This window comes from Tamandua tetradactyla, chromosome 16, assembly GCF_023851605.1.
Source record: "Tamandua tetradactyla isolate mTamTet1 chromosome 16, mTamTet1.pri, whole genome shotgun sequence".
Lineage (NCBI taxonomy): Eukaryota > Metazoa > Chordata > Mammalia > Pilosa > Myrmecophagidae > Tamandua > Tamandua tetradactyla.
In genome coordinates this window covers 46,311,130-46,338,605 of record NC_135342.1, presented here as the reverse complement: position 1 = coordinate 46,338,605, position 27,476 = coordinate 46,311,130, and the positions used below count along the sequence as shown (strand labels likewise).

At 42.4% G+C, this 27,476-nt stretch overlaps 1 protein-coding gene across 6 annotated transcripts in view; it reads left to right on the top strand.

The window, feature by feature from the left end:
- Positions 1–3,303: 3,303 nt before the first annotated feature.
- The window catches only part of TOX3 (TOX high mobility group box family member 3), a 109,335-nt gene continuing 85,162 nt past the window's right edge, over positions 3,304–27,476 (top strand). For 3 of the 6 annotated variants that reach the window (XM_077132433.1, XM_077132432.1, XM_077132434.1), the window contains exon 1: positions 3,304–3,491. In XM_077132433.1, the coding sequence (XP_076988548.1) occupies positions 3,405–3,491 (87 nt within the window). In that variant the 5' untranslated portion in view covers positions 3,304–3,404. Of the gene's footprint in view, positions 3,492–3,676; positions 4,070–27,476 lie in introns of those variants that run through there. The other 3 variants (XM_077132429.1, XM_077132430.1, XM_077132431.1) reach the window with 3 other exon arrangements.

Here is a 27,476-nt window from a genome sequence, read left to right as displayed (position 1 = left end):
TTAGCCAGGTTATTTGCTGATTGAAATTTCACTGTTAAAACATTGTCTTCCTTTCTTCCCTGCTTTCCCTCCCTCCCTTCTCCCCTTTCTTTTTTGCACACTTTCCTTCCAAACTTCCTTCCTTTCTTAAATGAACATTTATTTATTGCAAACTATGTCCCAAGCACTTTCATTGGGTCTTGGGATGCAGCAGTGATTCACATGGGAAACAGCCCACACTGAGTTTTCCTTTACAAATATTTCTGGAGGGACAGAGCCTGGCATCCCTCCCACACTCTCTGTGAATTTGTTTATCAGATTGCTTCTCTCAATGGCAGCAGCAGCTGTGGCATGACGGGATCTCTAGGTGATTGAATAGGACAGGCATGTGGGCATGCGTGCATGTGAATGTATGTGTATGTGTGAGTGGTATGCATGTGTGTGTGAAGAGGGGACTAATTCATAGTCCTTTTTGAGGACTTCCATACATCTCATGAAGTGATCCTTTTCCTCAATGCTGAAAACAGTGTCTAGCACACAGCAGGCACTTAATAAACAGCTGCTGCATGAGTTATAGGCAAAATTGTGATGCCTTAAGCTTCCATAAATGACCTTTATCTGTTCCACGGATTTTCTCATTCCGACGGCCCCACCAAGCACATCTTCAGACTCACCACACTTCTTTTACCTCCACTCAATCAAAATCTAAACTCAGAACTTTGTTTACCCTACCTACATAACAATTTTTAAAAAGTCGATGATAAATAAATGCTGCGACCATTTCAAAATCATTTGCACTGTAACTGGTAGGGAGATTTTAAGAAAAGGACTTTTCCAAGTCAACGGCCAGGAGGCAGAAGGGATATTACTGGGCATTCGTCACTCCTGAGAAACTCCAGAGAAAGAGGTTTCTCCTTTCAGTTTTAAGGCGCCTCAGACAAATGCTCAGTACCCCACATGCAATTCCCGTTCTCGCAGCTAGCGGGGTTTCCACGGTGAAGCGTATTTGTATTCCGGATCCTCGCAGTCTGATTACAACCTCACGTTTAGCTTCTCTGTAACTGTGATTATACTTTTGCTTCGTCCTCTGTAATCAAGCGCAGAGTGCTCCAGATGCACGGGAGAATCAGCAGAAGGAGAGGAGTGTGAGCGTGCAAAGAAAAACTCTGCTTCCCAGTCCTTTGGGAACAGCTCTCTGCAAGGAAAATAATTTCTTTTTTGGTAAATCAGATCAGCAGGCTGCTCCTGTCCTGTGGCCAGATCCTGCACTATACGCCATTGTTAAATACTAATAGTGAAACCTTAAAAGATGTTCTCTTGCGAGACAACAGGTGGCCACTGCAACCTCCGGCTCTGATTGGTGGAAAGGCCATAGGCGCCCAGTGGCCCAGAGAAAGGGCCTCCACTTCGGCGTTTCAAGAACTTACTCAATGGGGTGTTGTCCTGATAATATCTCAGCTCACTGCCAATTTGTGCAACCCGCTGGGCCATTAGGGAGCGCCGCTGGGTTGTCAATGTTAAATGGAGACTCGGGAGAAGAGACCAAAGCTTTTTCAGGAGGGGGGATTGCAGTTAAGGAGGGACAATGTGAACAGTTGTTGCTTTCCTGAATAAGCACCACTCTCTCACGGTGTATCCTCCCACAATCAAGTTTCTGCTAAGAGAAGAGCGAGTGACACAAACTTTCACCTAATTGAGGTTTATTTTTCTCGCTTGGTTGCAGAAAGAGAAAACTCAGCCAAGGTACATACACAGGTGCCCCTAAGCCCAAGCACCCACTTTGGAGAACAGAAGAAATGAAAAGAAACACACATGATGCTTGTCTGGAAAAGTTCAGGCCCAGCGCCAGCAAAGTGTGATCAATCAGGGGACAAAAGTGTTAGTGACTGTCAGATAAAATATTTAATTTCTCTCCTTCTGGTAATTAGCTCACATATAAGTAAATTGGGGAGGGGGCAGGTTTCACAGCCTCTCCCTAACGTTCTCATATAATATAAAGGCTTTTTCCTCCGCCACGGCTGAGGGCCAAACTCTCAAATTAACTCAAAGTAATAAAGCCGGGAGCAGAGGGGGGCAGCGGGTGGGGAGGGAAAGAGAGAGAGAGAGCGAGCGAGCGAGAGAGAGACAGAGCGCGCGAGAGAGCGAGAGAGATAGCTTAAAGAAAGAGAGAGAAATAAAGAGGGGGTGGGTGAGTGCAGTGTGGGGAAGTTAATCACCCAGAACCTTTTGGGAAAATAGGGACATTTTCTCTGAGAGTGCAGTGAATGATCCGCCTATATCCAGTTACTCAGATGCCTTTCGAATACAAACAAGAGCAAAGAAAATACGAGGAGAACCGATTCGAGGTTTAACCCGGGAAGCTTTAAGTCTGCCTACCTGTGAAAGGTCAGGCCCCAACACCCCTTCTGGAAAATACCACAGGTGTACACGGGGGCCCGGCTACGGGGAGACCCTCGTGTAGGTTGGTGGCCGGGTTCGGGGCCATGCGCCGGGAAAGGCAAAGTGGGGTGGAGGACCGTGGGGAACGGCCCCCACGGGTGGGGAACGCGGGCCAGTGGGGGGAAAGCGATGGAAAGAGGGTTGGGCAGGGAGCGGACGGCGGTGGATGCGGTGGCCGGGGGAAACGGCAGCGGAAAGGGGACCACATCGGGCACCGGGCGGCCGAGGACCCGAGGGGGGCGAGGAGCGCTCGGAGGCAGCCGGGACAAAGAGGAGGACCGGAGAGGAAAGGGGGGCGAGGTGGGGAGAGGGGCCCCAAGAGGGGGCGGCCGCGGCGCGGGTGATGGGGCCGGCGAGGGCTGCTGGCCGCGCGGGGTGAACGCGAGGGGCCGCGGAGGGCAGGGGCCGGCCGGGGCGGTCCCCGCGCGCCCGGGGGCGGTCCCGGCCGAGGAGCGCACCGGCGGGGCGGGCGGCGCGCAGCTGCCCGCGGTGGGAGGGGCGGAGCGGCGGCGGCGCGGGGAGGGGACCCGCGGCGGCGGCAGGAGGGGGAGCGAGAGGGGAGGGGCCGGGCCCCTTGTCTCCGCGGCTCCTCTCCTCAGTCCGCCCGGGGAGGAGGAGGAGGAGCGGGGCCAGCCGCCGCCGCCGTCGTCCCAGCCTCGCCCCGCGCACCTGAACTCGCCGCGCCGCTCCGGGTCCCCGCACCGCGGCCCGCGCGCCCCGCGCTCCGGGCGTCCGGCCCGAGCGCAGCGCTGCGTCTGTGCCCCGGTGGGGCGCGTCCCCCGGGCCGCCTCCCGCTCTCCCGCGGCTCGCGTGGCCGCGCCTTTGTGTGCGGCGGCCGCGGCGCCCCTCCAGCCCCGAGTCCCGCGCGCCGCCCCTGGGCGCCCCCGGCCGGCCGCCCCCGACGGTGGATCTAGCGGCTGAGAGGAGGCGGGCACCGGTCCCCGAGAGTCCCAGCCCCGGCTCCCGGTTCCGGGCCCGGCTCCGGCATGGATGTGAGGTTCTACCCCGCGGCGGCCGGGGACCCCGCCGGCCTGGACTTCGCGCAGTGCCTGGGGTACTACGGCTACAGCAAGGTGACCGGGCCGGGGCCGGGGTCGGCGGGGCGCGGGCCACCACCTCCCCATTTCGGGCGCGCCCCGCTCTCCAGCTCCCCTCCTGCTGCACTTTTCTTTCCCTTCTCTCTCTTCTCCACTCCTTTCCCTTTGCGCTTTCGTCTGTCCAACTCTCCCCTTCTCTTTCTGCCGCCTTCCTACTCCCCTTTTTGTCCCTCTGCTCCTCCGCCGCCTCTTCTCCCACCTCCCTCCTCTACCCCCTTTGCTGTCCCAGGGAAGCGAAGAGCCGCCCCAGGACGGAGAGAGGGAACTCGCGTGCGATTCTTTGTTGTTATTAGTAAACACGCTCTCGGCCCCCAGAGTTGGGGGAGGGGGGACAACGCCGAGGTCCCTGATCTCGCGGTCGGATGACCTCGCTCCCCCTCCCAATCCATTCTACCGCCCTCGCCCACCCGAGAGCTGGACCCGGTGAAAGGAACAAACTTTCTGCGTGCCCTGCACCAGGAGGGGGCGAAGCGGTGGGACCCCCGCAGGTGGCTTTTGCTGCCCGGTCGCTAGGGCGCTTTGGACCACGGAACGGAGGTGCCCGCCCCTCCCTGGTTAGCTCAAGTGGCTTCTCATCTTTCATTTGTGTGTGTGTGTGTGTGTGTGTGTGTGTGTGTGTGTGTGTGTGTGTGTGTGTGTGTGTGTGTTGGGGGGTGGGCGGTATGGGGAATGGGGTTGGGGGTTGGGGGTTTTAAGTTTTGCCTTGGGTTTTGGAGAGCTCCATACCGCGCCCGGGGTCGCCCCACCTCCCCCACCTCCCCCTTTTTTGCGAACTTCGAGGACTGAGCGTTTCTGGTGGCCGAAGGTGGATCCCAGAGGGTCAGCTGGCGCAGCCGAGAGCGGCGAGTCCGGGTGGGAGCGTCAGCCGTTGTGCCAGGGCCGCGTGGACCCCTGTCCTCTCTCCTTCCCGAAGCCCCCAGGGCCAGGCTTTGGCGAAAACATCAGCCGGAGGGCGATATTCAGAGAAAGAGCCAGGCTCTGGGCAGTCGGTGCCTTTTGAAAGTGGTTTTCTTTACCCTTCCCCCTGCGCCTCTCGCCCCCACCCCTTTCTCTTTCAAATCGCAGTTTGTTTATGATTGCTTGGATAACGGAGGAGGAAATAAGGAGCCTGCCGAAAGAAAGGTGCTATACAAAACTAATGAATAAATAACAGGAAGAGGAGGGATTGTGTCTAGAGAGAGGAACAGTTTGTTGTGCCCGATGGCTGATGGAGGCTCGTGTTCTTTTCCGTTTGTTTATACTCCGTTCCCATCTCTAGTGCTGAAGTTTGTAAAAGACCACTGGGGTCCCTCGTGCTTACCCCCGTGTCACCATCGCCTAGAACAGGGTCTGGCATAGAGGGGCCTCCCAGTATATTTAGAGGGAAGGGACTTTATTCAATGTTTTAACCCTTTGGTGGGAGGCTGGGGAGGTGTTCGTGCTTTCAGAATTCCAAGACTAATATTCTAAGCTTTCAAAGACAAGCTAGAAAAGGCGTATCCCTCTTGCCAGAGTTAAGGTTTAGCTCCAGTCCTCTGATTTTGGATTTACTCAGGTTATGAAATGCTTTAAAAAGTCCCCTATGTATGCTCAGTCAGGGACTTAGGCAGCCTAATTAAGTATGTAGTGTTTCTGAGAATCCACCTAATTGTTCCAGTGGGGTATTATTTATCTCCTTACAACTTAGCCTGTGTATGCAAGCCTTGTCTTTCTGGGCATGTTCTTATTTTTGGAAGCCATTACCTTGCCTAATGTGACTACTTCTTTCTCTGATTTAAGATCAGCAGCACTCGAATGACACTAAAATAGAAACCTATTGTGCTGATCCAGTCACTGCAATGCGTGGCAAATCTCTGTTCACCAGGATCCCAAGGGTACTTCAAGGGACCAAAGGAAATTGTGGGTGTTTTTTGTGTGTCTCTTTTTATTTGTTGCGATAGGCTATTTTGAGTCAATTTAAACTCAGAACATTTATTTCAGGGAGGGTTTATAAAGCTTGGAAAGGAGACACTATTTATTGAGATGCTTGTTCAACTTCAGGAGTCAGGATGCAAGTTGGTTTGCTGTCATATTTTCTTCATGCAGCTATTTGCCTGAAATAACTTGTTTTCTTAGTAATTCAGCAATCTGGTCTTCATATGCACTGTTTATACAGAGCTAATGAAAGTTAAGTACAGAGCTTAATACTGATAGAAATCGAATTGCGCTTACTTTACTTCCTCGCAGATAAAAACAATAATCTTTAAACTGAGTCACAACAATGTATTTTCCTGCTCTTCATTTCCTGATTGAAGAACCCAATTTTATTCCCCCAAGTATTTCTTTATAGGGAGAAGGTAAAAGAGGAAGTATTGACTTTGTGCGTATAAAACAGCAAGTGCCAATTAAAAGTTTATAGCGTTTTGTTTCACAGCTAACTTGTGTGTCTGAAGTGGTGCTAAATAGTGTAGGTTTATATTGAAAGCTAAAAACGAAACTGAACTAACTAAAAACCAACATACAAAGACATGCATTTATTTTATTTGGAAATACCTGTCATTGTTAATCTCTTAAGACTTAGCTTTGGATGACCTGTATTATCTTTCTGGATAGGAAATGATGGATTTCAAAGAATGTATGTTTCTGCCCTTTCTTGTTTTAACAACCATCTGGGAGACTTCAGAAGAAATACAGAACCCTCCTTCAGGCTTAGCAAGTGAAAAGTGAGCGCTTATCTTTAAATTTATTTACAAACCGTGAATAATAGGGTTTCATTCATTTCTCTCTTTAACAACTGACCAGAGTCCTTTGTATAAATTATATGCATGCGTATTATCTTTACATTCTGTGAGTATATGGGTCCTTTTCAAATGTCAGTGCCCATGAACGTGTAGTCTGTCTATGGAGAATGGATGAAAGAAGTTTGAGGGTTCAAAAGTCATTGCAAGTAGGAGAATAACTTCAAATAAAATATAGCCAGGATCATTAAAATCAGTTAATAATTCATGAACCAGCCATTGATGTATAAACTTGAAGTCATCTGTATTTTCTAAGGGCTAATTTCTATGTTAATTTCAAGTGGAAAATTTGCTGTTTGAACTTTTTTTCTGATGTGGGTATTAAATTAAACTATTACATATATATGTGTAGCAGTTATATGTGTAGCAGAAGTCCTGTGTTACTCAGCGGCAACCCATAAACTTGACATTTTTTCTTTCTCTGGTAGAATTTATCCTTTTACCAGTGAGAAAGTAATACACAGACATGTCAGTTGGCACGTAGTTGTCATAAGTTTGCCCCCCACCCCACACCCAATAAGATATTGTATTTAATGTGGGTGTAGGGAGGTGAAATTGCACAGTGAGTTAATGATGAACTTGAACTAGACTCTTACTAGCTTTTCCTGCATATTCTTAGTCCACCCCTCCTTTCAAAATATGACTATTGACCTATTCCCCTTATATAGATTGGTCCTAGGTTGTTTTTACTCCATTTTTAGCTCATTTGAACCAAATGTTGCTTTGGTGTGTGTTATCAATTACTCTGCTTAATTAAGACGTTTTAATGTTAGTGCTTTGACTCCACCTCATTGGGCCTCTTCCTTGGTTAGCTTGATGAACCGAATCAATTCATCACTGGTCTTCTTGGACCTCTTGGTTCAAATGGAGACCGTATCAAGGGTGGGGGGTTTGACTGAAGCTCTTTTTAGGCTGGTACCTTGCCCTAGCAAGGGAGCTAATGATTTCATTTCTAGCATCTACAGTATGAAGTATTGAAGTTTGAGAGCAGATTGAGAGATTCCTATGTCTCCCCATGTCAGGTCTTCAAACCAGACACTGAAAAAGAAAAGTTTTTCTAAAGACCTTAAATGGGAAAATGTCCCATTTAGAGGGGTGGCTTGTTCAACAATGGTAGGTTGTCACCATGGCAATAGTTGGGCCCATTATCTCCACATTTTGCAGTTAGTTTTTCAAGAGAATGATAATCTGGATTTTTACATGAAATACCCTGAATTTTGAATGTTGGCAGTAGCGTAAGAAGTTACTAAAACCATTATATGGGGTTCTCAAAGCATGCTTGTGCATTGTCTTAGACAAATTCATATGCCGATGAGAATTAAAAATTAATTTTTAATAAGTCATTTATGGATTTTGTTCAACTATGTAAACACTTCCACAACCATGTCATGGATAGTTAAGTTGATTGAGTGGAGAATATAGTGTCCATCCACTTTAAATATAGTTCTATTCTACTAATTTTGATTCTGTCACTTGTTAATTATATGGCTTCAAATCAGTGGAGATAGTTCTAGATCCAGGGTCGGCAAACTGTGACCTGTGGCCCCTTCTGGCCCCCTGCCTGTTCTTGTATGTCCTGCAAACCAAGAATGGTTTTACATTTGTAAATGGTTGTAAAGAAATCAAAGGAAGAACAATATTTCATGACCATGAAAATTATGTGAAATTCAAATGTCATTATCTGTGAATAAAGTTTTATTCGCTCACAGTCACACTTATTGCATGGGGCTGCTTTTGCGATACAGCAGCAGAGTTGGGTGGTTGCACTTGAGACCATATGGTCTGCAGAGTCTAAAATATTTACTGTTTGTCCCTTTATAGAAAAAGTTTGACTTCCCCTGATCTAGATAATCAGACTACGTTATGGTACCATGATTGTCCTTTGTTCCAAGTTGTGGCAGTAGAAAGAAAATCTAGTTAACAAGATGAAATCACTATAAAGGTTATCATTGTAGAGCGTTTTTTTTTTTTTTTAATGGTTCTCGAACAGTGAGTTCTCAGCCCTATAGTTGTACAATAAACTCACTAGTTGTATGTGTGTATGTGTATTATAGGGTGGAGTGGAGGGGGGGGAGTTGTAGAAGATACTCATGTCGTGGCCTTACCCCAGACTGGTTCACTAAGTATCACTAGTGATGGAACTGAGGCAGCAGTGAGTATGTGCATGGGTATGTGTGTTTCTATTAGAGGGATTGTAGATTTACAGAATAATCATGCATAAAATACAGTTCTCCTATATCACCTTATTATTAACACCTTGCCCTAGTATAGTACATTTGTTACAATTCACAGAAGAAAATTTTTATAATTATACTATTAACTATAGTCCATCCTCTACGGTAGGATTCACTGTTGTACAGTCCACAGCAGTGTTTTTTAAAAGGTCCCCAGCTGATTCCATTGTGCAGCCATAGTTGAAAACGTTGTTTTATAGGCTGAGGGTCTTGCTTCAGAGAGACCAGTTTCAAGGAGCGGTAGAACTGAATAAAGACACCTGTGATTGCCATGAAGCAGAATAGACCTAAGGCAGAATGGTGGGTTTACGGATGGTATGCATGGCCTTTTCAGGATGGTGATAAGCCCTGGGCAGTATTAATTTTGCCTTCTCTTCACATTGTTTCAGACATTAAAATGCATCCACAGCCGCCATTTAATGTGTTTGATACTGTATTTGTTATCGATATGACTGAATGGGTTCATGCTGATTAGCTGACATGTTTGCATTTTGTAGACAATTAAGTGTCTATTAGTTTTAATGAGTAATTTTTTGCCTGTTGTGTGCCCAATTTATTTTTTCTCCAATTTTAAACATTCTCGTAGGCCCTTGAGAAGCTTATGGTTCTAGGTGTTGGGTCTGGAGTAATTAATGGATAAAGCAGTCCTGCTGCCACTAATTAGAGATCCATAAACTCCATATTTAGTCACCCCAAACAGTGGATGGTTGATGAAAACCCTGTGCTCAGTAGAGACTAGCACACAGTTAGCCAGGGAAAATTAACTTTAGTCATTTTAGAAGAAGTCAGGGAATGTGTATGTGGACCCAACATTCAAAGTATTATGTAGATAACTTCAAGAACAAACTACTTCAGATCACAAACTGTCAGCTGGTTGCTGAACCCAACTTGGGGACTTGTTTGTTTTACCTACAAAATATTGTAAAAAATTCAATTAGTTGTCTGTATCTAAAAATCAGGAGATTTGGGCAGTGTGACGGTGGCTCAGTGGCAGAATTCTTGCCTGCTGTGTTGGAGACCCCCCTGGTTCCTGGTGCCTGCTGCCCATGTAAGAAAAAAAATCAGGAGATTTCACATACAAATCTGGATTTTTCAGCTTTTGTTTAGAAATATCAGAGATTTGGCAACCCTGGGCCTGCCTTCTTGCATGACCACATCTGCTAGCTGCTCTTTCAGACTGGCATGGACTCCAGAGTTCATCGTGGTGTGCTCTACTCCCTATTTCTCATACTTAGCCCTCTGTATTCCTGTCTGGTCCCAGGATGCTTCTGAGTTGAAAACTTGGATTAAAAAGTTTTGAGCCTCTGTCTAAGAGATGAAATAAGACAAGGCAACAAGCGAAGCCTAAAGTTAATGAAATGAGGTTACTGTCAACAGAAGAAATACAGACCAAGGACTCCTCATGGTATATAGGAAGTAGATGGAATGAAAAAGAGTAATTTGTGATTATATGATAGAGTGATGTTTCTCAGACTGTAGCATGCATGAGAATCACTTGGAGAGCTTGTTAAGCCCAACTTCTGGACCTTATCCCAAGAGGTTCTGATTCAGGTCAGGGGTGGGGCTCCCAGGTGATGCTGCTACTGTGATCTCTACAGACCACCACACCTTGAGAACAGTGGCATAGAGGTAAGATAAGGAATCCCTCCTTTTGTAAATTTATCAGTTTGAATGCTTTGGGTTGCAGGTAACAGAAAACCCAGTATACAGTGGCATGAAATGTAAGGGTGTTTATTTTCTTCCAAAGAATTGTTTACGTAGGCAGTCTCCAGCTCTTTTGGATGGGTCAATAATGTCCTCAAGGACCCTCTTTGATTTTCCTTTTTATTATGCCATCTTTGGAGTTTTAGCAACCTCTTCATGGTCACAAGTTGGTAGCTATAACTCTGGACATCACAACTTCATAGAATAACATGCAAAGCAGGAAGCAAAGTAGTGGTGATGGTTGTGGTGGTGTATATCTCTTTTCAGGGAGGTAAAGCTTTCTTGGAAACAGTTCCATTAGATTCCCTCTTTTATCTTATGGTCAGAAATTAATTACATATCCACTGTAGACCAGTCATTGGCAGAGAAGAAGGAGATGTTTGTGACTGGTTTAGACCAATCACATTTCACCTCTTTGGGCTGGGCACGTTGTCACATGAGCATAACTGATGTGTTAGCAAGGAGGAAGGCTGCTAAAAAGACAATCAACAGTGTCTGCTAATGAGTGTCTTTGAGGAATTTTGAATGGGTCTGGATGGTTTGGTTGGAGTTGTACTCTGAAAAGTGGATGTAACTTTTTGACTAGATTTGTGTTGGGCTGGACCTGAGACGAAGTAGGATGCCATTTCCCGAAGAAGGTAAGCTGTGGGAAGGATTATTCCCAGAAAGATGACACTATGAATGCAGGGGAGAAGAGGACTCAACAGACCATCTCTGTGACTTAGGAAGGGAGAAAGAGGAGGCAGAAATGATCACGCTGTTGGAGCCTGGAGCCTGGAAGAATGGTGAGATCTTGAGTAGAAACAGTGAAGTTAGATGAACAGTTGGTTTTGAAGGAAAGATAAGGCTAATTTTTGGATGTTCTGGTGCAGTATTCCCAACAAGACATCATGAAGGTACTTGCCATTACACACTGGAACTCAAGAGAGTTCAGGGCTGAAGAACCCAAGTTGGAGGCTTCCTTTATGTGATAAAGTGATGGAAATGGCTGTGACCCCTCCAAGTGTGTGGAGACAGGAGACGCAAGGGCACATTCTTGGTCTTGAGGGTTTGTTGGTGTTTGCTAATTAAACTTGACAGTTAGTGAGGAAGTATTTTAGGAAGTATATATGTGGGACTCAGGAAATTTGGAAAGCTATCATTAGAACAATGGTATAAAAATGGAATGTGTGTGCACATGATGATATAGCCTTTCATCTTAAAGTCTATTTGAAAAAAAAATCTTTAATGCTTGATATCATGTGGGAATTATGCAAAATTCAAAGTAACATAATTTAAAACCAAACCAGCCATTTATGAATTAAAACATTCCGTACTATTTTTTTTCTTTATGTAAGAGGCTCAATTTCTAATTGGAGTTTATCAGATGTTAATGATGTCATAAATATCTTGGAGAATCTGTTTTGAGTGTGGTTAATGAGAAAGGACAGGAGTTTTGCTAAATATGCTTATAAATTCAAATATATTTTGAAGGTGAATTTGTCTGTAGCTAGAAAACCCTGCTTAAAATATAAGGAGTGGAGGCTTTTATTCAGGGTCTGCATGAGCTTCTGACAGGTTTTATCTTCTCCCTTTGTAGTAGATCACTTTATTTTCTTTGTTTCCTAGGTTTGTATCCTTAATCCGTTCCTCAGGGAGGCATGTTCTCTTAAATACATTCTATGCTTGCTCGAAAGACATCAACCACTGGAAAATAGCCCATTTCACATGACTAACATTCTGTTTTTAACCTTAATTTAATTTTGTTTTGTTTATAAAAGAGTAATTCTAGTGTTTCGATAATCCATAAATTAAACTAATTGGCCAGCATCAGGAAATATTTGAGTTTTACTCTAAATACACATTTGAATGATACACACTTATTCTTTTGGAGGAGCTAAATTTTAAGTTAGACCCTTCAAATGTTGCGTAGATAATATAATGCCTTTTTCTATTTCGGCTACATTGTTTATTTATAGAAGAATTATATTAAAAATGGTGATGGTGGTGAGATTCTCTTGAATATTTTAAATTAATATAGTACAGGTAACCCCAAACTGTGAGATTTTTCCAGCAACTTCTACAACTAATTTATAATGAGCAAGGAATTTTGGTGTACTACAGAGTAATAAAAGTTTTTCACTTTCTTTTAAAGTGAATCTCCCAGGTATAGGAAGCAGAAATCCAAAAAGCTGACCTGACTAGAAAACTTTTATGAAATATGTATGATTGGTTGGAAGTCAATCTTGAAAAAAAGGTTGAATTAAGTCTAGAAATGTTGAACACTGACAGAAATACTCAGTAGATCTATTTTGCTGCTCCCATACGCCTACCTCCTTAATGAGAAACACAACCCTCATTATTTGGCTTATTTAAAAACTAATACAAAGCCTGATTGAAGGAATTGTTAAAATTCTTGTATTAGTAAAAGTTTTTTTGGTTGCAATGTGGATTAAGAAATGTGTTGACTTCTATCTGAGAAGTCCAGACTAAGTTTTGTTTCAGGCATAGCTGGGTCCAGAGTCTCAAAGGTTGTTATTAAAACTTTCTTGTATTAGCTCTACTTTTATCTGTTTGGCTATACTCAAGTGGTAATATACCAACCATCAGCTCCAAGTTATATCCTCACAGGCCAGGCTCCCAAGGAGGGAAAGATTTTCTTTCCCATTTTTTTCAGCAAAGTCCCTCTCTGGATTGAGTGTCCTTGAACCAACATTACATAGCCATCTCTGGAGGTGTGGGGGTATTGCTGTCCCTGCCGAAAGCACATGGGCTAAGAGTGGGAGCAGTGGCTCCTCAGAGAGAAAGCAAAAAAATACTGATGTCACACAGAAGGAAAGTGGGTGTGTGGTAGGAAAAAAGTTAAAAGAAGGGATGCTTGATGATTTTGAAGAATTCTGAGAATTTGAGTTATCTATGCATAATACTATTCTTTGTAGAAATCAAAATTATCCTTTGCCTGTGTCATGCCGAAATCATAATTATTGGCTATTAAGTGGTTATTAGGAACACACCTCTTCTTAGGGGCTGAGATTAAATATGGTTTGCTTCTAAGAAACTTATGGTTTTAGTTGTAGGGCAGGTGTGTGTGTTTATTAAATATATATTTGTGTGTATTTGTGTAAATATGCAGACCAGGAAAATTTACTGGTTAAGGTAACAGTTGGTGTAGGTAACCGTACTTCAAGAGATGATTAGAAGAGGGGAAAGTTCAATGAGGGTGACTTGGTCAGGAAAAAGAGTTCACAGAGGCCATCAAGCTTGGGATGGAACATGGAGGAGAAATGGGATTTTAGAGGAGAAGAGAGTATAGGAAAGGGAATTCCAGGCTGGGGTAGCTACACAAGTGTAGCGTCTAAATAAAAGTTCCATTAGAAGCCAACGCAAAATGGGACAATCTATGGAGATGAGTTTGGATCTGTGTAGAAGTTTCGTATAGTGGCAGATGTGATTGGCTGAGACACCAGAATGTCTGGTGCCAGGAGTCAAAGATTTGATTTAGTAGGTACAGTTTAAGTATGTGTGTGTATATGTGTTTGCATATGTATAAGTACTAGTGTGCGTTTGTGTATGTGCATGTGTGTAGGTAGAGGATGACTTTTTGAAATGGGGGGAGGGTAATGAGAAGATGTTTTCAGGATAGTCCCTGAGAATTTTTGAGGGAGAGAATAAAGAGGTATAGAAAGAAAGTGATGGAATGATGGAATGGGAGATCATTTGGTATTGCAGTCAAGGCTGTATGTGGAAGAGTTGACCTTGAAATACAGGGAAGGAGAAGATGGCTGCAGATTCAGATAAATATTTCAGTGGAGGGTTGGGGGAGGGGAGACAGGGGTGAGAAGGAGAGATAATAAGCATGTGGCAGGGCTCAGGAGATCATGGACAAACCCAGCATCTATCCCTGCCTACCTCCTCCACCTCATGTCTCACCCCTACTTCCCACCACCCTTGCTTTATGTGCCTTCCATACTAGCCTTCATCCCATCCTTTTGCATTTGCCATTCCCTCTGTCTGCAGTTCTCTCTCCAGAGGCCTTCACTTGGCTGGCATCTTTATAGCTTTTGGGTCTCAGCCTAAATATCACCTTCAAGTATGACCATCCCTGACCATTAAAAAATATCTAAAATATATCCTTTCTTCTTCCCTCCAGTCACTATCTCCCTACCCTCATTTATTTCAGTCATAGCACATATCCTTGTTTGAATTTCTTGTTTATTCATTTGTTTATGTGTTTCTTGTTTCTCTGTTTTCACTTGAATGTCAACTCCATGAGGGTAGAGACTGTCTTAATGATCTCTGTATTTCTAGCACCTACGGACTAGAGATGAATACAAGATATTGTTGAATAGGAGATCTGGTTGCATTTTAATCTCTTGAGTGAGCATGTGTTGGACCTACCATGTGCTAGACACTTCCAGGCAATGGGAATGTAAAGGGGAAGAGTCAAGACTATTACTGTTCTTGGGGAGCTGATCCCTAGTAGAAGGTTTTAAGTTTAAATATTATTTTGAATTTTTTCCAGCAGTGTTTATGTGTTGGTGTCAGGAATGGAAAAATGGATGGTGAGAGGTTGCCCAGGCAGGGTTGAGGGAAGAGGGTGATGGTGAGCAAAATGCATGGAGGTGGTATCGAAGGGCTCTTAATCCAGGTATCCAGGCCAGAGAAGCAGAGGCAAGGAAGGGGAGACCGTGCAGGCAAGGAAGAGTGTATTGTATTGGTCAGGGTTCAGCTGCAATTGACAGAAAAAATAACTCAACTGACAGTGGCTTAAATGAGGTAGACATTTTTTTTCTGTTTTCCCTAAAGAAGTCTAGAGTTAAGTAGTCTAGGGCTGGCATGGTGGCTTCACAGACATCTGGGAGCCAGGCTGCCTCCTGTCCTCATGGTTCAAGGTAGAGCTCTGGTCAGCATACTTGGGCCAAGCAGCAGGAAAGAGGAAGGTGATAAAAAATAGAGGGAAGTTTCCTGAAGCTGCCAGTGATACTTTGATTATTGCCCTTTGGTCAGAACTGAGAGACATGGCTACACCTATGCCTGCAAGGAGGTACCCAGGAAATGAAGTTTTATTGTGGCTGGCCATGTGACCAGCTAAACATTGAGGGGGAATAGATAATATGGGATAGGAAGTAGTTAGCAGGTTTGTGTGAGTGATGAGTGAGGCCCAAGAAACCCTTCTTGGATATATCCATTTGAGATTTTGTGTACAAATTATAGTGCTCTATTTTTTGTAAACATCATTCTAAGTTTCAGTTTTCCTTTTTGCTCCTTGGAGGTTTTTCTTTTGGTGTGAGACACGGTGATAAGATTTTTTATCTTTTCAGGCCTTTTTTCAGCTTTGAGGTTTTATTTTAGGCATGCTTAAAATATCCAATGATTTATGATCTTCTCAGCAGGAACTGCAAATCATGATGTCCTGATTTTAATAGATTACCTATATTTTCGGTCCAAATTTCTCTTCTTTTTGAAATACTTTTTGAATTTTTGTAGTCCCATTTCTCAGGTCTTAGCTGTTGGTGACAAAGTTTTGAGCCTTAATCTTCAGATAAAAGTTTTTAAACCAGATTTTAAAAAATTGATGCTTTTTTTTTTTTTTTAAATCAAACCCATCTTACCTGTGACTCCTCACTTTCATACATCCACAGAAGCAAGCCCCTTTGTTCTGGGACAAAGACCATGGATTCTTGCTCAATGTGCTCAAATGACCAATTCTTGAGACACAGGGGTTTCAAAGAGAGAAAAAGTTTATTACTAGGCACATAGCAGGAGATCAGCTGGTCTATTGACCCCAAAATCTGTCTCCCTGAACTGCAGTGATATTGATAGTTTTACGGCATCAAAGATGGGTAGGTGTAGGATACTGAGCATGATGGCCCCAGATGATGTAATTATAGATGATCTAATTATCGAGCATATGCAGACTGATTACATGCTTAGTCACAGGACGTATGTAAGAAAATGGCACAATGAGGTACAGGTGACTTGTAGGTTAAAGTCTAAGCTACCTTGCATGTAGGGTGGGCCTATTTTGGTTAGGCTCAGTCTCAGTTATCAAGATAATTTGGGCTTGGGGTGGGTTAGCTCTGGACTGACCAAGGGTCCATTAGTAAGCATAGGGGCTGTCTTTAGTGAATACAGGACTCCAAGTTGAAAAACTGGATAAATGGGTATAAGTGAAGGTTAGTCACAAAGTTTTTACTATCGCAAGGGCAGAAGATAAAGGCTACACAGTCATTATCAGAGATCAAGGCAGCCGTGTTACAATTCAGAGATTTCAGGCATTTCCTTCTGTCTACTCCAGTGTAAAAAAAGCAAAAAGATTGTCTATATAATGATTCACTAATTAAAATCATCCCTTAAATTCTGATTTTTCCTTACACTTTTCTTTAATCCTTGACTCTTTGCAACCTTTGACTACAAGGACACATGAGCTGTCCTTACCACCCCCCAACCTCCTTAGCGCCCTTCCCTTTTTTTTTTTGTTTACATAGGCAGGCACTGGGAATCGAACCTGGGTCTCTGGCATGGCAGGCGAGAACTCTGTCTGCTGAGCCACTGTGGCCTGCCCCCCACCCTTTTCCTTTTACTGTGTATTTTGGGTCAGCCTTCAGTCCAAGTCTCATTTCTCGACTTGAGGATAACTGAATACTGTGTCCAATTGTCCTTACTACAAGTTCATGCTCTCTGATTGTGCCTGGGCCCTTGTTGTACAATCCATTTTTTCCATCTGTTTATTCTCCTGAACATTTTCCTCAACGGATGGTATGAGTCTTCAGTTTTAAGACCCAGTCACAGTAGTCCTACCCACACTGTTAAAGAGAACTCTGGTCTTTAACTGTCTGAGGCATGTTGATACCAGTTAGGAATCTCTCATTTGTTATTCTCCCTTATCTAGGAGCTACTACTTTTTTTTTTCTTCCAGATTGAGGGGCAGGCAGTTTCTTCTCTGTAGTATTTATCCCTTCCTGACGCTAGAATATTTTTGGATCTACTGATATCTCCTATTTTTCCCATTTCATTCTTTGTACTTTTCAGATGTGCCTGAATATCTTTTGACTTCCACTACGATTTTCCCCGTCTTGTTTGTTGAGTACCACCTCACTTGTTCCAGTTTTTGCTACCTTCTCATTCCATCCACATTGTAATATACTTTACCTTTTCATTTAACTCAGTCTTTATCCCATAAATAAATTAACATGAAATTAGGACTAACACAAATGGAAAAGCCTTACCACTTTTCATAAACGGAAGTAAATAAACACCAGTAAACAGTGTTACTGAAGTCTCACTGGAAACCTCCCTTGCCTAAGGCTCTGCTCTCTGCTTGTTGAAAAGGGAGATTTGCGAGTGTTAGAGGAAGGTGTTGAAGACATATTAGCACCAAACTGAGACTTTGTCTTTGCTTTAATCTGGTGGCTTGAAAGGTCATTAAAAGCAGGACGACTGTCTCACGTGGTTCCTGTGTCTGTACCTCTTAGAGCAGTGTTTCTCAAACTTGAAATTGTATAAATTCACTGGGGGATCTGGATAAAATGCAGATCGGTAGGTCTGGGGTGGGCCTGAGACAGCATTTCTCACAAGTTCCCAGGCCATGCTGCTGCTGCCAGTTCTGGCCATAGTTGCAGTTATAAAGTCCTAGAGGAAGGATCATCCTCACTTATACCTTTGCCTGACTCTCTTGTCCTCTCTTCAACATCTTCTGTCTGGACAGTTCTTCAAATACGTAGTTTTTACCTCGAGTCCTATGTCTTGCTCACCCCTGGCCCTCCTTAACCCACTATAGTCTGCTCTCTGCTTTGCCAGATGAAACTTCATTTGTTCAGCCATGCAATAATATGGGTCAAGTGTTTGGGGCCAGGCACTGTTCTGGGTCCTGGGGTTCACGCTCCTGATGATTTCTTGAAATATATACCTTACCTCATGTCTTTATTTTCCCCCAAACCTTCATTTCCCAGGTTCCCTAATATCGAACATTTGCATGTTTTTGATGGCTTTTTCTCTGTCATTTTATCTGCTGCTCCTGTCTTCTTCTCAGGGATTGGAAGTATCCTCCTAAAGCTTGGCCCTTTTCTCTTTTGCCTCTTTTTCTTTTTCTCCCCACTTTTTATGTGAATCTTGTTTTTTTGCCTTTAGTTGTTCCCTCTCTGATGCTGTTTGTATCAGTTATCTATTGCTGTGTAACAAAGCACCCCTAAGCTTAAGATGTATGCTTTGCTCATAATTATGCAAGTCATCCATTTGGGCTGGGCTCAGCTGGACAGTTGTTCTCCTTTAGGCTGGGTTCCCTTAGGTGTTTGCAGTCAGCTGCCGGTTGGTGAGAAGGCTTTACTTCTGAAGGTTGGCTGGCTGTCCTCTGGGTCCCCTCATTTCTGTTGCATGTCGTTGCCCATGAGTCGGGATAATATGCCTGGCCTATTCTCAGGATGGCAGCATTCTGGGAGAGAGTGGGAATATACAGGAGCCCCTGAGGCCCAGGATCAGTCCCTCTGCTCCTTTTCCACACCCTGCTGGCCGGTGCAAATGACAAGACCAGCCCAGATTCAAGGAGATGGAAGTAGATTCCATTTAGATTCCATTTATTGATGGAAAGAGATGCAAAATCACGTTAGAAAGGGACACGCATACAGGTAGGTGGGAAGAATTGTGGACACTTTTGCAATCAATCGTCTAATTCTTTACCTTGGGCACGAGCCACTTCTCTCATCTCCACCATAGCAACTGCGTCCAGGATATCACCACTTCACTGTCTGTCATCAGTTCAAATCCAGCGTAAGTCATATGGCAACCTCACCCCTGAAGTTCCCCTTCAAGCCTTCCCTATATCTCTCAGCACCACCCATCATTTTCTTACTCACCCAGATGCAAAAATCAAAATTAATTTTTATTTCTTGGTCTCTTTTGTTACCTTAGAGCAAAGAGTCCTCATGTCTTCTTTGTTTTGTCATATAATGATTTATTTCATTTCTGTCTTCTTTCCACTGCCAGTATCCTAGTTCAGACCTCTGTTATAGCTGCAGGTGGCTCCATGCTTCCTTGTAGTCTAAATTTCTCTTACCTCTAACTGAATCCAAGCTCTCCTGGTCTAATCCTTAAAAGGCTATTAATCTACATTACTATTCTCCTTCTAAAAAGACTTCCAGTGGCTCATTTTTGTTGATACAAATGCTTTTCAGGCATGCCATCTTCATTTTGGCTATATCTGGCAACCACTGGTGTTATTTATTTATTTATTTATTTTTCTTCAACATGGGCAGGCACCGGGAATCAAGCCCGGTCTCTGGCATGGCAGGCGAGAACTCTGCCACTGTGCCACCGTCACCCGCCCCTACTGGTGTTATTTATTTAAATTGTTTCTCACATTGCTTCACTTTTTAATTTATATCATTACTGCACATACAATATACAGTAACCTTGTATTGCATGCAATATATAAACATTACCCATAAAGTAAATGCAGAAGTATTTAGAACTTAAGCTTTTATTAAGTTAATCCAGTATGCATGGTAGATGTTGGGAGCACTGGCCTGCAGGATAAATTGCTAGTCCTCAACCTGACATCAAAGACTCTCAGTATCTAGTATCAAAATTACCACATTAAATAAAAACAAAATTCCTTAGGGAAAACACCTGGTGAGCTTTCTTATATATTGGAGTTCTCCTCAAAGTCACTGTTAATAGGCATTATAGCTCAGCACCACAAACTAGGATTGCCTACCTTTATGGTTTTGCGTTTTGCTTAGACATATCTTTGAAAATATTAATTTAAAATAGCTATTTTCTCTCACCATCAAAGTCCAGTTGTTCATAAATACATAACTTTCTTGGTGGCGTAATAGTTTTGTTCTGTCTGCCTTGGTATTATTCCGAATAATCTTGTCCGGTCCAGGCTTTGGTTTAACAGATTTCTATAATGGGGTAAAATCATATACTAAGTTTTCTTTTCTTTGGTGGTGTATCTCAATCCTAGGTTCCCAGAAAACACTGCAGTTGTGCTTATATAGCTTTGATCATCGGAACTTCTCTTTGCTGTTTAGACACTTTAAAAGTGCTGGAACTTCAAGTTGGAGCAAGATGGCAGGTTGCAGTTGGCAGTCCCCCTTTCCCCTTTCTCAAGCCTGTAGGCTTCTTAGAGTGAAAATTGAGGAATTCCAAGGCAGACACCAAGTAAAGAAAATCAAGTCCGGTTAAAGGAATTATGATTAAACCCAGTGATAATAGAAGACAAGAAGAGTAATGATGGATGAGAGTGCTCTAGAAGGTTCTTACATAAGGGAGAGAGAGGAAAAACTGTATCCAATTGTGGAGAGGGAAAAGAGAAAGTGTATTTTAAAAATGAGGCCAATTCAACCTTGCATTAATAGATAAATTAGATGAGAGATACCTCATAACTACAGGAGTTGACTAAAATTTCCAATGGTAATCCAACTTCATATATTAGAATTCAGCTTTCTTGGGCAGTTTTTCCTGATGATAAATTTTATCATCATACTTAATTGTTGACACGGATTTTTGTCCTTCACATTCTTTCCAGAAATGACAGTCTGGAAGTCTCTCTGCTGTCCAGTCCTTGTTAAAAGCTCCTTTGTGAGAAATAACGTATTGATGGTGAGGCTCAAAGAAGATGCAATGCGTTCATTCATCCAAATAACCAATTTATCTGAGGCTTCTGCAGACTGTGAGAGAGCTGAATGCACATGACAGCATGTTGTGGTTGTGTGCCCCAGTCCACAGTTGCCTTCACTGGCTCATTTATTGAATTGCTCTGTGGTTAGGGTTTCACTTTGCATTATGGGGAATCATGAGTAATAGCTTCATGAACATGGCTTTTCTTTTTTTTCTTGTTCTGTTGAGGATGTAGCCCATTAACATTTCCTAGTGTCCTTTTTATAAAAATATTTGAGAGCATCTTTTCAGATTACTGTATAAGAAATATAGCAATCTCAAATTACTGTATTCACTTAGTTTTTTTTATTGGGTTTTAGTAACCTTGCCATTCCCATTTCTTTTTTTGCATTGTCTACCAAGAAGCTTGGTGTCAAATAGGGAATATTTAGTAACTATGCAGGACAGTAAGTTATGCATTCCTGTGTGATGAGTATCTTGGCTTTAATACTTTCTGAATTTTATTTTTTCTTTGCCTTGATTTCCTTAGCTGTTATTCTTTTTTTTAAGAAAACTGTATATATTCTGAAGTTACTTCAGTTCTTTTGCTGAGAAAGGCAGGTTAAGAATAAATCACTCATATACTTTTAAGTGCCGTGAATATGTATGTATAGTGTCAGAAATTCTGTGCATATCTTTTTATTTTTTATTTTTTTACATGGGCAGGCACCGGGAAACGAACCCGGGTCCTCTGGCATCGTAGGCAAGCGTTCCTGCCTGCTGAGCCACTGTGGCCTACCCTATGCATATCTTTTTAAAAGGGAGATTTGTACATTTAAAATTTTTAATGTTGTGGCAGTTATTGTAAATCTGAAAAGCAATTCTTATTCCCTTTTCCATTTGATCTTTTTTAAAAGGATGAATACAATTCTCGATGTATGGTGCTTGCTAGAGTTTGTTTTATCTAGGATGTTTCCCCCAGAAATATAGAATCTGTTGAAATGAGGAAAATGTGAAAATTGGCACACTCCTTGAGCCTTAAAATTTATATTTGTACTCACTTATTCAAAAAGTATAAATTCCATTAATTAACAAGCATTTGTCTTAATTAAGATGCGATTGTAATTTCACTTTAAGATTGAACTAAGATTCACCTGGCATTGGGATCTATGGATCAGTTACCGTGTTGACTCTGCTTGCATCTCATGATCTACCAGTTGGCATCCTTGTGGTTGGAAAGAGTTTCTGTACTCACCCAGAGCATTTGTCCTCTGAGAAAAGCCTGCTGTCTTGGCTTCAAGCTCACCAGAAGCTTGCATCACGGAAGCCTGTCTCCCGGGTGCTTCCTCAGGGGTGCTGTTTGAACCCTTTTCAAGTTAAGAGAAGCAGTTAACTTCAAGTTAAGAGAAGCAGCCATCCTCTCAGTTTACTTTCAAGTGACACCTGGCATTGCAAATACACTTTACCATTGACTTGGGGTCACTGCTTTGTTCAATCAGTTTCCTGAAAATGGGAAAACTTGGTAACTTTGGAAAGCAGCCTGACTCATTCTTCCTTAGGTTATTGTTAGTTCTGCTTATCTAAGGTTAGACTCGAGAGACCTGATGGGTTTCAGTGACTCCAGATAGCAAGCCAGTTGGCAGGCTGGTAGCCTGGCAGGGTGCGGGAGCAGAGGTGGGGGAGCCAGGTGCGCTGCCTGATTTGGAGCAAGGGCACCACTTCTGGGCTCTGATCTCTGGCATGTTTCTCAGCCTCTCAGTGTCATCTTTTCTAAAATGGAGATTTTACTCTGCTGGGTGCTGGTCAAACAGTGGTGAACAAAACAGACAAAGTCCCGCCCCATAGCTCTTCCATTCTAGACGATTCTAAAGACTTCTACTCCCTAGAGTTATTGTGTGTAATAAACTTATTATCTTCCCTTATAGAAGATAATACTGGTACTTACAGTGTAGGGTTGTTATAAATATTGAATGAGCTCCCTTTATACTAAGCACTTCATTAATGTTGCCTTATCTCAATATTATTAATTCTATGGATTATTCTCCTAGGATCAGGTAAATTTCTTAATGGACAGATAGATTGTTGGACATAGACTCCGGGAGAAAAATCTTCTTTGGAGTATCCCTATAATTTAACAGAAATTTTTAGAGGACCTTATATCTTGAGCATGGATGGATATGAATCCTTGTTTTTTTTTTAATGTATAATTTGAATAGGATTTCTCAGCCTTGACACACTATTGATGTTTTTGGGCTACATAGTTCTTTGTTGTGGTAGTTTCTTGTGTATTATATCTTTAGCCACATGCCTGGCCTCTACCCACTAGATGCAAATGGCACCCCCAGTCATGACAACCAGAAATGGTTCTTGACATTACCAATTATCTAGAAACATGGGGGGCGGGAAGGAGAATTGCCCCTGGTTTAGAACTACTGAGCTAGGGGAATATTTTGGAAACTGTTCTGGTTTTGTCATTTAGAAAGTGCTAACTGGGATGAGTTATTCCTTTGTTACAAAGGGCATTTATCTAAATATAGGGCAGTTATTTCTCTAGGGCCTGATGGAGCTAAAAGGAGCCTCTGTTGCTGTGTGTTCCTCAGAATAGCTAAGAAGGCCAGTCCACATGCAGAATAGGGGAAGGTCTCTGAGGAAGGAGGCTCCGGGACCAGATAAAATAATCTACACCTGTCTCAGTACCTACCATCTGTTTTCTTTTTCCTTCCCTTCTGTCTGTTTGGGAGTCTCTCTGGGTTTGTAAAAATGCCTTTTGAAGTTACAAAGCTGTGTAATCAAGAATGTTTGGGGAAGAGAAGGTCTCTGTACATTAGAGAGAATAACTGGCCATGAATTATAGAATTGGCTCATTTAGGGCTCACCCTTGTCTTTGGGTGCTTGAACGAAGTCAGTCATGGAGCTATTTGAGGTGAATTGTTAAGGTACCACCAATGACTGATTCTGTAATGATTGATTTAGAATAATAGATAAGGCATACACGTGAAAGATTTGGATTTCTTGTCCCATTTCTCCTTCTGATTTTGTGGGTCTCCTTCAGGTAGGTTAGTTCGTGTCTTTGGTCCTTCCCAGTATATCTGCTAGGATTTTGTTTTGTTTTGTTTTTGTTTTTTCAGTCTTGAGTCACATGAACCCCAAGCTCAGAAGTTTTTATTCATTCATTTATTCTTTCACTCATCCCGCAAACATATATGGAATGACTAATGTCTATGGCATGGTGTGCTTAGAAGTTTAAGAACTAGTTTTGGCTTTCCAAGCTGTGATTTCCAAAGAGTGATAACTGTGTCTGTTCTGTGTGCGGCTTTGTCCACAGGTCCCAGCACCATGCCTATGTGTAATAACGTCTGAATATATAACTGGTTACAGGATTTTACATGAAGATGCAGTATCCTTTGCTTAAAGATTTCATAGGCTGATTACGTGGTAATTTGGGGGGAACAATTGAAAGAATGTCTTAAGGAAGCCTCTGTAACAATCTGTTTAAAAGAAGACATTCCAAGAAAATGCATTGTTGTAGTCCACAGCTTCCCAAGCAGTAATCGCACAGCCTACCTGGTGGATCCTTTTCTAAAGCAGTTGTCACACTGACCCTCTAACTCCACTATGCCTGGAATTCCCAAAGGAAAGGGGAGTGTTGCAGAACAACAGTGTCCCCTCTCTGCCTCTGATCAGGGTTTTATTGTCAGGAAATCCCCCTTTTCAGGGACTTCATTGTCCGCATACTCTAACCAGCTCTCTTCCATCCCCCATCCTGCCAGCTAACGGTTTCAAGGCTTTATGGAAATGAAAAGTTGCTCTTCTTCACAAAAAAGATTGGGGGAGATAAAGTGATTAACACTTATTTTGTTCGGGAATCCATCCGAGCTACCATCCTTGAACACTCATTTGGCTTGTTGGATGGGTAATCTCTTTCAGAAACACTGGACAGAATTGACCAATTCATTATGTATGTAAGTCTGCTTAAGAATGTTTAATTCAGTGTGCCCTCATCTCCTGGCTTTGTCATCTCCTGCCTTGGCTATTCTGTTCTCTTTGAGTTTCTGCAACTCATTTCTCCCCTGATTGTTGAATCTTTCCCTGGACATTCCGGGCTTGTGTAGAATCTTGCTGAATTGGTTGATGGGGGAAAAAATTCCATGCTCTTTTCATGGGTTTCTGATGACAAGATTGTTCTGGGATAATTAAACTTGGGAAACTACAAATTTAGGCAGAGAAATATGTTAGTACTTAAGCCAGTGGGAATATGGAGAATATCCTAGAGGTAGTAGGAAATTCTTTTTTAAAAGAATAATTCTGGAAGATCTAGATTAAAACCAAGGAACATTAAGTTCTTTATGGGCATACAAATATTTTTCCTATTTAAAAGAAGGAAAAAAAAATTCACATGCAGACATCTTTCAATGGGATATGTTGCACCTTTTACAGTTTCTCTTTTGGAATCACTAGGCATATTTCTATTAAATTATTACTGTGTACCATATCTGTGAAGGGAGAAAGTGGGAAAATATAAAAAACTTTGGAAATTATTGGAAGGGTGTGTGTGTATGTATGTGCGTGCATGCTTGTGCATGTGTGTATACACAAATGCTCTCCATGAGGCTTAGATGGACTTCCCAACAGAGGAGGGGAGCAGAGGCCTGAGAATAGCTCCTTCCTTTAGTTATTGCTTTCAGTTCATGCTCCACTAGCTCTGATAGCAAAGAAAAAATGAAATAAGTGAATAATACTTGACAGTAGCTGTTGATTTGAAATTATTGTTTGACCCTCTAGGTGTAGCTGGTAAAGTTAGGGATGACAGGATGCATGCTTCTTTGATGCAAGTGGCCAGATGCTTAACGTAGAATTTGATTTATTGTTTTATTTTTTATCTGTTTTACTATCTTAATAATTTAGGTAGGTACTCTGGACTCCAGGTAAGTTTTCTTTTCACTTCCTTTTCCAATAGGAGGGCTTTGGGAAATAGGACAAACAAACAAACAAAATCTCCTACAAACTTCACCAAGTAGATTGTTACTCTAAGAAGATACACGGGTTGCACAAAGAGAGAGAGAAATGGAAAGATAGGTCAAGAAAATATCATCACCCTTTCCATTCCTCAAGTCATTTTGTTTACGGTGCCTGATGAGGTGCAGTGTGATCAGGCATAGAAAGCATGGAGTTCTCAGGTCCTGCAAATTTATTTTTAAAAATCAGCACAGCAAAACTTTTTTTCCTCTTAAGCATCTTGCCTTTTAAATGTTTGAGACTAGAAGAGACCACGGTAGAGTTTTTCTTTTGTAAAGATCACCTCAGTTAAAGAAACTTCTTTGGGAATTTTACTATGACAGAAGCACATCTGAGTAGGATGTGACAGGGAGAGGAACCGGCATGGGCCAAGGCAGGGAGTCAAGAAAGGGCAGGGAAGCCTCAGCATTTTGGGAAAATGGAGGTTCCCTGTGGGTTAACCCTGTAAGGAGGGGTGAGGTCAGATTCCCGAAGGTCTTGCCCATCACACTTAAGAGTTTAAGGTTTATCTTTTAGAAACTTTTAGAGTCAAGATGCTTCAAAGGCCCTGCTCAGATTGCTGGTTTCTGGGTGACTTGGGGAGGGGAGGAGCCAGGGGAGCAGTCTTGTTGCTGAACCTCGAGGACCCCTTTAGCCCCCAAAGAAAGGGAAAGTGGCCACCGGTGATCATTTCCTGTGGGTCTTGTTGCCAGTGCCACATATTCTAAATTCTCATCAAGAGACTTTGTAATTGTGAACATGTGCACATGGTGATTTGAAATCATTTGCATTTACTGCTCTGTCCATGCAAATCATAATAATTTTAGCAAGAAAGAATTGTGACCATCTAAAAAATTCATTTGACTCCATTTCTCAAATTCTATTTTTAATATGTCCTTTTCTTTCAGGCAACCTAATGTCTTATCAGAATTATCTTTTAAGATTGAAACAGACCCCTTTTAGGCCTTGTTGGATTCAGCGAGTTATTAAGTTTCCCATCTTCCAGGGTTTATTTTTCCTGATGCCATAGTTCAAGATAATGTATTTTAATACTACTTGCAGAATTCTAGAGATTCATAATAGCTTATGACATCTTAATGTCCACAGTGCCATTCCACTGGTCATATCCCACTGTGATAAACAGCTCTGTGCTCTATAAAGGCGACAGTCACTAAGTAAATGCAGGGAGACCCACACAGCTCCTCAGTCTTATGAAGAATGTTACAGATCCTGAATGTTAATTTTGAAGAAAACAAATGCTTGAATTTAAAGTTTATGTCTTCACTTCATAGTCCTTTTTTTCTTCCAGGAAAAAAAAAAGCAGCTATACTTTAAATGAATTTAATGAACTGCAAAGACTGACATTTTCACTATAAAAGTCACACTTCATTTAATGAGTAGTTAAATATTGATGCTATATTAAAATCCAGGCAGAATAAAAATGGCACGATAGATTTCAAAATAGAAATTCAAGTTTCTTTTATGTTGAAAGTTTCATGAACCAAAAAAAAAAAAGTATTGTTCATCAGAATGTCTTCATAAACAGAATTTTCCAGTGTAATATAGTAGCCAGCAGTACATAAATCCCAGTAGATAAACTGAGGTAGGTCTTTCTTTTCAGTGTTTGATTCTGTCTCTATCTCTTGCCAGAAGACCCACTGATGGTAAATTTGGTCCTGTCTCCACTGAGACAG